This window comes from Callithrix jacchus, chromosome 2, assembly GCF_049354715.1.
Source record: "Callithrix jacchus isolate 240 chromosome 2, calJac240_pri, whole genome shotgun sequence".
Classification (NCBI taxonomy): Eukaryota; Metazoa; Chordata; class Mammalia; order Primates; family Cebidae; genus Callithrix; species Callithrix jacchus.
Window position 1 is genome coordinate 72,398,413 of NC_133503.1, and position 12,568 is coordinate 72,410,980.

The following is a 12,568-nucleotide window of genomic DNA, read 5'->3' on the forward strand; positions in this document are numbered from 1 at the left end:
TGAAACTCCATCTCTACTAAAAATACCAAAGGAAAAGAAAAGCAACCAGTAATCTACTTACTACACATTTTCTTACTCTGGACATTTCATACAAATGAAATAATATAATATGCGAGTTTTTTTTTGACTGGTTATAGCTTATGGTTTACTGTGAGGTGGTGGAAGGGCAGTTATCTGAAATTGGATGGGGTGGAAGTCTGTCCTGCCAAAAATGCATGGCTGTGGCTCATAACACACATAGTAAAGTCAGGTGGCTGGTAGGTGCTGGAAGGGTGTGCATGTGTGCTTTCTGTGTACTTCTACATTGCTTCATCAGCTTGACTGGGCATAATTTTCTGCATTCACTTAGTGTTTTTGCAAATGAAAAATGCAAAAGTCACATTATGCTCAAATCGCCTGTAATATATCATTGCATTGAATAAAACTCCAATATTTATTTATTTATTTATTTTGAGATGGAGTTTTGCTCCTGTCACCCACACTGGAATGCAATGGTGCCATCTGGACTCACTGCAACCTCTGCCTCCCAAGTTCAAGTGATTCTCCTGCCTCAGCCTCCTGAGTAGCTGGGATTACAGGAGCCCACCACAACACCTAGCAAATTTTTTTTTGTTTGTTTTTTGAGATGGAGTCACACTTTTGTTGCCCAGGCTGGAGTGCAATGCCGTGATCTTGGCTCATCACAACCTTTGCCTCCAGGGTTCAAGCCATTCTCCTGCCTCAGCCTCCTGAGTAGCTGGGATTACAGGCATGCACTGTCACACCTGGCTAATTTTGTATTGTTAGTAGAGATGGGGTTTCTCCATTTTGGTCAGGCTGGTCTCAAACTCCTGTCCTCAGGTGATCTGCTCGCCTCTGTCTCCCAAAATGCTGAGATTACAGGTGTGAGCTATTGTGCCTTGCCCCTAATTTTTGTATTTTTAGTAGAGATGGGGTTTCTATTTGTTTCATCATCCTGTTGTTCATTTATTTCTTCTTTCTTACTTTTTATGGATCCATCAAGTGTTTTTTTTAATCACTGCATTTTTTTTTTCATTTTTTTGAGATGAAGTTTTGCTCTGTGGCCCAGCTGGAGTGCAGTAGCATGATTTCAGGTCACTGAAACCTCTGCCCACCCCCCCGCCCCGGGTTCAAGCGATTCTCTTGCCTCAGCCTCCTGAGTACTGAGTAGCTTGGACTACAGGTGTGTGCCACCATGCCCGGCTAATTTTTTGTATTTTAGTACAGATGGAGTTTCACCATGTTGACCAGGATGGTCTCAATCTCCTGACCTCGTGATCCACCCCCCTTGGCCTCCCAAAGTGCTGGGATTACAGACGTGAGCCACCGCACCTGGCCTCATTCTTTCTCTTCTATTAATGTGGTTGATGGCCAAGATGGCCACCACGATGTACTTCTCCATATATTCATGCACTTTACAATGTGCATTTGTAGCTTCTCCTGTTAAGAACTGAAGTCAAGGGCCAGGTGTGGTGACTCACGCCTATAATCCCAGCACTTTGGGAGGCCAAAGCATGCGGATCATCTGAGGTCAGGAATTCTCCACCAGCCTCTCCAACATGGTGAAACCATGTCTTCACTAAAAAATACAAAAAATGGCCAAGTGTGGTGGCTCACACCTGTAATCCCAGCACTTTGGGAGGCTGAGGTGGGCAGATCACAAGGTCAGGAGATTGAGACCATCCTGGCCAACACGGTGAAACCCCATCTCTACTAAAAATACAAAAATTAGCTGGGTGTGGTGGCACGTGCCTGTAGTCCCAGCTACTAGGGAGACTGAGGCAGGAGAATTGTTTGAATCTGGAAGGCAGAGGTTGCAGTGAGCCAAGATTGCACCACTGCACTCCAGCCTGGCAACAGACCAAGCCTCCATCTCAAAAATAAATAAATAAATAAATATTAGCCAGATGTGGAGGCAGCCACCTGTAATCCCAACTACCTGGGAGGTTGAGACAGGACAATTGCTCAAACCCAGGATGTGGAGGTTGCTGTGAGCTGAGATCATGCTATTGCACTCCAGCCTGGGTGACAGAGAAAAAAAAATTTGAAGTCAATTTCTCCTCTTTTTGAAAATGAAACAGCCTCTTACTTTAGCCAAGTTAATGTAATTCAGCAAAAGTGACAGTGTGAAGACCTTGTCCCTTTAGAGTCCTATAACACTGCCATTGCCATATGTACATACCTAGGTTAGCCTGCTGGCAGATGGGAAGCAGAGGAGGATCACAAAGGATCAATGACTCAATGAATTTCTGATTAAATGTTCCAAAGTGCAGAGCAGAGAAAACATCCTAAAAACTGAAAGACTCTTTGATTTGTAAGTGTCAGGTGATAGGCAAAGAAATAGTTTTGTTTTGAACTCTGAAAATGTCAAACTTGGAGGACTCAGACCTCAGAGTTTATCAAGTGACGCCACAAAGTAGGAAAGGAAGCATCTATGGCCTGTGAGCCATTTCCCCTGGGAAGTTGTGCATGCCACAGGTAGACAGGAAGAGGAGAATGAGACAGGACCCTAGGAGCAGACAGGTGAGACCTGGGGCCTCTGAGGGACTCTGTGTGCCCAGAACTTGGGCCTTGGCCCAGGAAGACACAGGTGTCCATGCAACAGTGGGTAGAGGACATCTCAGGGTGTGGAGGCAGTGCTCCGTGTGCTTGGGGCTTATCACGCGAGCCCTGCACAGAACCCCACATCCCGCACAGTGCAGGAGCACCTGGCCAGGGAAAGCAGGCATCTGAGGGCCAAGGGCTGTGCCCACAGTGATAGGCCCAAGGATGCCTCCGAGAGAAAGCCCTGCTCAGTGCAGGCCGGGCAGGCTGGAGAGGGGTCCCTGGGCCCGTCCCCTAAGCACACAGCCTGCAGTGGTGCCTGGTAGAGCATCAGGCGGCCACACTGTCACCGTCAAAGACAGAGGCCTCAACCCTACCTGGTGCTGGACAGTGAACTTTGAAGAGCCTGTGCAACATCCAGACTTAGATCACTCAGAGAGGCAGGGAGAAAATGAGGGTGGGGGGAACCTGGACAGACCAGGCATTGACCCACGGGAGCCCTGCTAGCCTTGGAGCCTCTCGGATCTAATCTAGAAACAGCTGAACAAACTGTAGGCACAAGTTTGTTGACACTATCTGTGGAAATGGGGGATGGTGCCGACAGCAATTGCATTCGATGATGGACAAAGAACTTCTGTGCCTCTGAGTTGTAGTGTGTAAATGTCAGAACCTCCACATTTATGTGAGAGAGGAAAGCCCCAAGAGGGGATTCGGTCACATAACAGACTTCTCAGAGTGGACTCCCAGAGGCCATGGAGCGGAGGGGTCAGTCTTTGCGTGCTGAGGTGGAGAGATGGCCACGAGGTATCGCTGGGTGAAAAGGCAAGTGACAGAACTAGAGGGACAGAGCAATCCCCCTCAAGTGAGAAAGGGGAGAAAGAAGAAAGGAAGGGAGGAAGGGAGGGGCAGGCTAGAAGCAATGAATCTGGGGCCTGCCAGCTGAGCCATCTGCCTGTGGTCAGGGCAGCTGCCGGCGCAGGCTCAGGGCGCCCATTTGCATGAAGGAAGAGGAAGACTCAGGCAGTCTCCAGCACCCACAGCACCCACAGCCCAACCTCATTCCACCCCCACAGCTCAGGGCACGCCTGTCACTGACTTCCTTCCTCCTGAAACTGGCCCACCTGGGGCTATCGGCCCATCCCCAAACAACTAAAAGGCTCTGTGGGAAACGAGGTTGGATTCCCTCTTTTGAGCTCTGGGACAGATTCTGGAACCATGCACCAAAGGTTCAAGGTGGTTCCATTTTACCTGAAGCAACGTGTTGCTGAAGATCCTACACAGTTCAATATACACATTTATCAAGACGAATCTTTCACTTAGGCGTGTGTGTGCGCGCGTGTGTGTGCGTGTGCGTGTGTGCGTGTGTCATATCTTTCCAGTTTAAGAGCTTCTTTCATCTTCTCCACGACCTTGTCTTCTACCTCACAGATTCTCAGACATTGAGTGTTGTTGGAGTTTCTCAGCTCTGGCAGCAGCGCTGCGACTGAAAGCATGCCCATTTCTCACTGTGATAAGCGCTGAGAAACAGCGTGCTCACGGACAGCACTTGAAAGTGAGCTGCTGGGACAGGGCTGCCAGGACTAAAGATGCTGAGGAAGCAACTGTGGCAACAATTTGCTGACTGCTTGCATGGCGCCACCGTGTGGCCATATTGTGCCATGTGTCTACATGCCCAAGACCTGTTATCTTCAGGATCACTCCTCCAAGTAATTAAAAAAAAAAAAAAAAAAAAAAAAATTGAAGTGAGATGCATTATCTTCAAAAATTGTGCACAAAGTGAGGCTTTATGAGCAGTTTTGGGCATGCAATTTTAAATTCACATAGTTTATGTCTACAGGAAATAAGAGCACACCAGGAGAAATTAGAGCTTAATTACAGCAAAAGCTGTGGCCACCTCTGTGTGGCTAGAAGGCCAGTCTTCTTCTTTTCCACCTGTGATAGGATGCTTGTACCCAGAGAAGAGAACCTGTCTTCAGAGCAGGTGACAGCTCCAGGCATGCTGATTGTACTCGATGGGTACTGGCTCCAAGCCAGCCTCGATGCAGAGTGCTCTGTGCATGTATTTATTTACTTATTCATTTCACAGTTATGTATTTTGCTCCCACGTGGCAGGCACTAGGGATACAGGGGGTGAATGAGAAAGAGGTTTTTGCTCCTGTAAAATCTATTGGCTTCCCTCCAAGGAATGTACTATGGTTTTTGTTTGTTTGCCTGTTTTTAGACAGAGTCTTGGTCTGTTGACCAGTCTGGAGTGAAGTGGCACAATGATGGCTCATGCAGCCTTGACCCGCCCCCCTACACTGGCTAAAGTGATTCTCCCACTTCAATATCCCCAGAAGACAGGGACTACAGGTGTGCACCAGCATGCCCGACTAATTTGTTTATTTTATGTTTTTGTAGAGACAGGGTTCTTGCTATGATGCCCAGGTTGGTCTCAATCCTGGGTTCAAACAGTCCTGTAGACCTCTCGAAGTGCTGGGATTACACGTGTGAGCCACCGTGCCCAGCCTGTAAGAGTCCACTTGTAAGAAATGTTGAAAAAGACAAATTTATAGAGCCAGACAGTACATTAGTAGTTCCCAGGGCCTGTGGGTGAGAATGGGGAGTGGCTGTGCAGACGGGCATTGAATTTTCTTCTTGGGCAAATAGAAATGCTATAAAAGTAAGATTTTGGTGAAAGTTACAGACTTTGTAAAGTTACTAAAAATCCTTGCAGTGTAGACTTAAAATGGGTAAATTTTATAATATGTAGATTGTACCGCAATGAAGCTGTTGAAAAAATTATGGTTGAAAACTATTCAAGGTGGCATTTGAAGAATAACAAAAACATAATTATATTTTACTTTAAAGTATCCATGATTTATTTTAAATTGAGTATGCAGTTTGTCCAATTAATACTTAAACTTAATATTTTAATTACATATTTAAACATTTAATAATTTAAATATTTAATATAATTTTAAATAAGTTTTAGAACTCCCTCTAAACACCTAAGATAATTCCATTCATATCAACCGCTACCATGAATTTTTCTCTTATTTCACTTTAGAATGGTCTTTGAAGCACAGCAGGCACAAAAATTTGGACGGTTGAGTAGTCCGTATTATTTATTCATTATTATTAATTATTACTATTAATGTTGAGACAGGGTCTTGCTCTGTTGCCCAGGCTAGAATGCAGTGTACACGATCTCGGCGCACTGCAGCCTCGACCTCCCCAGGCTCAGATCCTCCTGCCTCAGCCTCCTGAGTAGTTGGGACCACAGGCGCGCACCCCCACGGCCGGCTAACTTTTTAGTTTTTGTGGAGGCGGGGTCTCACTGCGTTGCCTAGACTGAGAAGTCAGTTAATAAAATGGCTAAAAGTCAAACGCCCGTATTTTAGAAGCTGTTTGTAGATCTCATTAACGTACCCTTTGACATGTTGGGTTACACAAAGTCCCTGGGATGAGTTAGAGCCGCTGGGCTCTAACGATCTCCTGGCGCCTTCCACGCCTGAGTCCTCCCTCCTGCCTGGACACCTCCTGCGCGGCCGCGCGGCCCCGCGCCGGGGTATCTCCGGTCCAGCGGGACCAGTCAGCTCCTGGCTTCGGAGAGGCTCTCACTGCGTGCTCGGGGGGAAGGTCTGGCACACGCACAGGTGCAGGCGCCCACCCCAGGCTTCCGCCTCGCGTTGGCGCTGCTCAGCCTGCCGCCCCGCACCCGGCGGTTCCGGTTCTCCGACTCAGGGACCACGGCCCCGCGCCTACTCAGCGCCCATCCCCGTGCAGCGCCTATCCCCGTGCGCCCGCACCTTCGTCGGCAGCGTCAGGGAGACATCCCAGTGCGCGCCCTTCCTCCGTTCACGCGTTCCAGGGCTGTGTCACCCGGCAGTGCGCGCTCCCGACAGCGCGCTTCCTCGTAGGCCGCTTCGGCAGCCAACTGCAACCTCGCCCCGCCGCCGACCCCACTGCAGGGAGCCCACTGTGCGGAAGTGCGCTCCGCAAGCCTCCCGGGCCCACTGGGCGGCGCGGTGCCTGGAACTGCCTCGCAGGCCGCTGTGCTAGGCGCTCGTGGGGGTCCTGTCGTCGGCACCCGCGGGCGTGCGTCGCGGCCTACAGGCAGCACTATCCCGCGGGGCAGTCCCAGTGGCTGTTTCTGCGGTCTTTTCCCCAGCGCCCTGGAGCGGCCATGAGAAGCCAGCGCTGCCGGCCTCTGGCTCCAGGATGCTGTGCACCTCGGTGATCTGGAGAAGACCTCGGCTGGGGGCCAGCTGACGCTCCACTTGGCCCTGGAGCAGTCAGTGGTGTCTGTATGGTCCTCACTGGCCTGCCACCTCTCAATCCCCTGAGCAAAGGAGAGCCTGACTGGGGTCCTGGAAGCGAGCAGTCAAGAGAGAGCCAAGGAAGAGAGGGACCTGGCCTTCTGCGGGGAGGGTGGGAAAGCGCTCGCCAAGGACGAGGAGGGACCCACGCTCCCGGAAAGGCAGGGCGACCCACCCTGGGCTCCTAGGACAGCGGGACCGCACAGTCGCCATTTTGACGCCCGATGGTCGGAGGTGTCCTCGCTTCCTTTGCGGCCAGGCCTGGGCCTCTGCAGAGAGACTTCTGTTCTAAGAGCTCCGCAAACAGTCTGATTAGGAAAGCCCAGACCTCCTCAGTGAGCTCATGCAGCAAACACAATGCCATCACCAGCTCATCCAGTTCCATTGGAGGATTCCCCACCTCTGCAGGGGGGAAACGGCCCAGGCACCCTGGAGTCGCCGTGCCCAGCCCCACCCCGTTCCCAGGCGCATGAAAAGGAAGCCAGGGAGGAAGACCGTCTGGCTAGCTCTTCTTCTGCCCCGGTGGAACCACCAGGGATGATCGAGCATGAAACAGTTGCAGATGCTTCCTTAGGGGAGAAACAAAACCGGAGGGATTGTGCAGCTCCATCTGATGGTTCCTGGCCCCCAAAACGCAGGATTCCTCTGCTGTGGCCCTATTGAAGAAATGACCCCCTGGCCCTGCCGGCGCTCCCCCAGCTCGGTTATCGAGTCACTGCGGAAGACCTTGATTTAGAGCAGAGAGCCGTGATCCAGTGGATCAACTAGGCCTTGAATGGTAAGATGGGGGCCATATCCGACCGGAGCGCCTTTCAGCCTTCCTGTTCCTCCACCTTGCCTGCTTCCCTGGCTTTCTGCGCCAGCGCCCCCTTCAGTCCAGCACTCAGTTACAGCTGAACAGCTTCAGGAAGATGCAGAACTCCCATGCCCAGAGCCTGCCATAATGTGCTAGGGAGGAGTGGCTGCCTCTATGGGCTGTTTGTCTTAGTTCTCCCTAACCTGGGTCTGGCCTGGCTTGCCTGTGAAGAGGTTGGTTCCCTCCCCCAGGCCCACTTGGGGGTATCTGTTCCCCGGTACCTTGCTGCTTGGCCTTCGCTGGTTCCTTGGCAATCTAGGAGACTATCATGAGTCCAGCTATGCTCTCGAAGGGAGTCCAGGGAACCCTTCCAGCCCAGGGAAGCTCCCATCCTCCCCACCCCCTTTCCCCAAGGTGGTTAACTCCCCCAGAGAGACAGTGTCCATTCCCATCCTATTTTCTGCTAGGTATACCCAGAAGGTTGAGTGGCCGGAGGTTGTTAAGCTGGCTGACCTCAGAGTCAGGATTCTTGCAACAGAAAAGAGGAACTTTGGACCAGTTTTCCTCCAGGGAGAAGCAGGCAGGACACCCACTGCTAGTGTGGTTGCCTCTTCCTACCTCTCCATTTGCTTAATTTGGTCAATCTTTCTGAGACACACACACACACACACACACACCCCTTTTTGTTTATTTACCAAGTATTCTTGTGTCTTTGCTATTGAATTAACAGTGGAGGAATTGATTTACATGCATGGTTTCCTGGTACCCAGCTAATGGGACAGCAGTGTTACTGCTCTAGGTGCTGACTCCTGATTTCTGTGGGTTTGAGCCTATGGAATGGCTGCCCATGCATGGGCCCCTTCCTCTGCTTTTTACGGGTTCACTTGACTGCTCTGTGGGCCAGATGTTTCATGGTGTGTGTTAGGAAACCACATCTTTAGACAAGTTTAATCTTTTACAAATCTTTGAACTCTGAAAGTCTCAAAGATAAAATGTGTGGATCTTTGGGGTGCTCATGAGTGTGTGACTGCTAGTCTGCAAATATTTGCTTGGTGTTATTTTAAATTTTGGTCCAGTTAGCAACTTGGGATACATCTTGAAGGATTGTCTCCTTCAGGTTCACATTTATTCACAGGACTTAAAATATTTGTCTGTATTGTCTATTTCATGTATCAATTCTGTCAGTTTTGGCTGCACGGATGTTGGGGCCCAGTTGTTAGCTGTGTGTAAGTTTTAAATTATTAAATCTTCCTGATTATTGATCTTTTAATCATTAAGAAATCTTTGTCTCTGTAGAAATATTTTTAGCAGTAACTTCAGCTTTTCCAAATACTGCTATAGTTACTTCAGCTCCCCTGTGGATACTGCTTGCAATTAGCAACCTTTTCCATTTTGAAAATTTTAATCCATCCCTTTTTTTGCTTAAAAAGGTTCAAAATGGGTGGGTAAAATTGATACAACAAAAAACTTATTTAGCACAAACAAAGATAATACCAGGGGAACAGAGGAGCAAAATGAAAGAAGACTTGAGGCAAATAGAAAATAGAAAATAAGTAGCAAAATTGAAAAGTTAAGTCCAACCATGACCATAATTACATTACATGTAAATAGATTTACAATTTCAGTAAAAAGGCAGGGATTGGATTTTTTCTTTTTCTTTTCTTTCTTTCTTTTTTTTTTTGAGATGGAGTCTTGCTCTGTCACCCATGCTGGAGTGTAGTGGCACAATCTTGGCTCACTGCAACCTCTGCTTCCTGGGTTCAAGCAATTCTCTGTGTCAGCCTCCCAAGTAGGGGTGAGGACTACAGGTGCATGCCTCCACACCCAGCTAATTAAAAAAATTTTTTTTTTGTAGAGATGAGGCTTTGCCATGTTGGCCAGGCTGGTCTTGAACTTCTGGCCTCAAGTGATCCACCCCTCCTCCTCAGCCTCCCAAAGTGCTGGGATTACATGTGTGAGCCATGGTACCCAGCCAACACTGCAAATTGTGGATCTTTTGGGCAAATACATTTCCATGGGTAAGATTTTGTGTTCTGGTGTCAGGAAGTCTGTCATTCAAATGTCAGCTCTTGCACCTACCAGTGTGTGTCTTGGGTAAGATACTGATCCACTATTTCTTATAAATAAGAGGGGGATAAGCGTGACAAGTAAGAGTTTCATAATCACTATTCTTTTTGTCTTTTACAGATGATGGAGCTGAGATGCAGAACAATTAGATATCTTGAGGACAGCCACATGACTCCCCTGCATGTGAGCTGGCCCTCAAACCAGAGCCCCCAGTCCGTACCCTGCACGTGCAGTGCAATATCCCATTCCATTTAGGGCCATTTTGATACCTAAATAAAATAATCATCTAGAGTGCAATTGCCATGTCTGATTTACACTAAAGTGTTTGGGGCGTGCTATCTCTTATTATGACTACCTCTGGTTGGCCCCAGCTATGCCCTCACAGCCCCTCAGAGAATCCGCCGTCTCCCTTGCCCATTAGGAGAATGGTCCTGTGTCGGTTGAGGCTGCTGGCTCAGGGTGCTCCCAGTCCCCTTTCCTCAAGGTTGGAGGGAAGCCCCTTCCCTCCCCTCAGAGCCACTCTCACAGTGTCATGCCACAGGAGCCTCTGTATGTATGTCCAGAGCATCATGCATTAGAGCGCTTGCATTGGCACCATCGGCCTCCACTTCTGCCCCTGCGTCCACAGGTGTTCAAGTCAGATACGTGAGGCTGGAGAGATGACAGGGCACATGCCCACTTTCCTCTCTTTTGCCTGTTCCCCAGCACTCCACCTCTTCCCATCCGCTCTCCCCTTTCCTGCCATCTGTGAGTTCAGCTACACTTCTCCCCTCAAATGCAACTTAGTTTCCTGCTCCGGGATAATGGGAGCCACAGGGCAGAGCTCATAGCTCAAGAAGACAGTACAGGGCCTGAATCCAAGACAAACACCTGAAGAGGAGGGGAAGGCCGTTGAGTGTCTGAGGCAAGATGCGCCACCAGCACCGGGGACCCAGTGCTCCGTGAGGACAGAGCTGGAGCGGGGCTAAGTGTTCTAGACTGGGGCAGGGGCAGATCTGGTGAGGGGAAGACAGTGCTAGGTAGACAGAAAAAATGATTCCACCCTAACCATCCTCCAGAAGCCCCTTCATGGGTTTGGAGAGGGAGGGGTTCCACAGCAGCCTTCCTTGGGCTTGTCTTACTCACTGGGGAATGGCACGGCCCTTACTGCTTCAGGACAGAGCCTGGTGTTTGTTTCCCACAGCTGAGGCCGGGCTGTGGTACCAGTGGTGGGAGCACCAGGGAATCCGGAGGCTAGCTATGGCCAGGCTCCTCCTTCCCAAGCAGCGGTCAGACAGATGCACAGCAGGCTGGCCTGAAGCTCAGGGTCTCAGGACAGGACAGATGACTCATCAGACATTAGCCAAATTCCACAAGACTGAAGTGCAATGGGAGTGTCTAGCACAAGTGGAGACCCTGAGCTCCCCAGAGCAGCAGCCTTCTGAACAGGCTGACCTGGGAAAGGGGCCCTGCCGCTGCCTTCTCCAAAAGCTCTTTCAGAAACGTGGCACCCTGGCTTCTGTGTGTGTGAGCTGTCTTCAGAGGTCTTCTGCTCATGTTCTGGGATGCTGTGCTTTGTTTCATGTGCTACTTTGTCTGTTGTGACCAGGAGGGGCTGGGTGTGGCTCTTTCCTGACAGATGTGGATACCATTTGTATTCATCATCTTATACCTTAATGTGTCCAAGGATGTATGACTCGATACTAAAACGGGGAGTGAGAGCCAGGCAAGAGAGGGAATATTTATCGCTTTGGGGGCACTAAGATGATACCACCACTTATGGGCAGGCTGGACACTTGGAAGCAACAGGGCCATATCTTCTCATTCAAATGACCAAGCTTTTTGTTATTTTCAGTTCATGTGTTAACCCAGAGCCTTTGGTAAAAATCTCGTTAAAGCCTTTAGTTCTGTCTCACATGTGTGATGTAGAAATACTGAGTCTTTTGCTCAAGCAAAGTCAGAATCTTTAAAGACGGTGGCAGTGGATGGAATGGCCACCACAGGGACGAGGAGTGACAGAGCTCACAGCTTAGGGCTTTGGATTTTTTCTCCTCAGCACAGGGAATATCCTGACTTGATTTTATAACGGATGAGTTTGGGAGATGGTGGAGCAGTGAATGGGCATTTCTTAAGTTAATTAGGGGCCATTGGGGTGACTCATTAGGGGCCACTGGTTTCAGGAATTCTGAGTCTACGGGTGTCAGTAATTTGGGGTCTGAACTATGCTACTATTGGGGGTTATGGAAGTCTGGTTGACACAGGAGGGATCAGTATTTAGAGGGCTCCAGGAATTAGGGCTCCATGGGTCCAGGAACCAGGGGGTTATAGACCAGTGATTGCTTCTTTGTGAGATCAGTGGGATCAAAAGAGGTGGGTGCCTCTTTCAAAATTCGGCTTAAAAATCCTCTTCTCTTTCCGTCCTCTCCCTGCCTTTTATCTGACGTTAAAACATTCCAGTGAGAATGTGTATTACTACTAAACATAAAGAGAACCAGAAGAAGTTGGTCACCGTTTATTTTACAGGAACGAGATTGCAAACTGTGCAGTTTTCTGCATCTTTCCTCCCTTAACAACACACCCAGGAGAGCTGTGCCAGAAAGTGGGCAGAGATCTAGCACATTCTTTTAGAACCTGGCTAACCTTAACTCAGAGGCACTAACCCAAATCCTAACCCTAAGGTCTTAGTTTTTTATTTCTTTTTATTTGCATGTATTCATGGGACACAAGTGTAATTTTGCTACCATATGTCTCGTCCTGAAGTCAGGGCCTTAGGTGCATCCTTCACCTAAGCAACCTCCCATCATCTTTAACTTTTAAGGTCTTAAAGCTACGACCTTAAGGAATGAGATGACTGGGTCTGAGGGTGGATGTATTTTAATGC

General features: G+C 49.2%; 1 protein-coding gene across 1 annotated transcript; it reads left to right on the top strand.

Annotated features, from left to right (window-relative positions):
* Nucleotides 1-4,486: 4,486 nt before the first annotated feature.
* LOC108589398 (uncharacterized) lies at nucleotides 4,487-9,999 on the top strand. The gene is made up of 3 exons (XM_078365976.1): nucleotides 4,487-4,560; nucleotides 6,043-7,623; nucleotides 9,829-9,999. The coding sequence occupies exons 1-2, from the start codon at nucleotides 4,487-4,489 to the stop codon at nucleotides 6,764-6,766; spliced, it is 798 nt and encodes a 265-aa protein (XP_078222102.1). The 3' UTR covers nucleotides 6,767-7,623; nucleotides 9,829-9,999.
* The last annotated feature ends 2,569 nt before the right edge of the window (nucleotides 10,000-12,568 follow it).

What these genes read in the sequence shown, in the direction of transcription:
- LOC108589398 (XM_078365976.1), top strand. Translation starts at nt 4,487, where the DNA reads ATGCTTGTACCCAGAGAAGAGAACCTGTCTTCAGAGCAGGTGACAGCT. An exon ending in ATGCTGATTGTACTCGATGG is followed by an intron (nt 4,561 to 6,042) that starts GTACTGGCTCCA and finishes TCCACGCCTGAG; the next exon opens with TCCTCCCTCCTGCCTGGACA.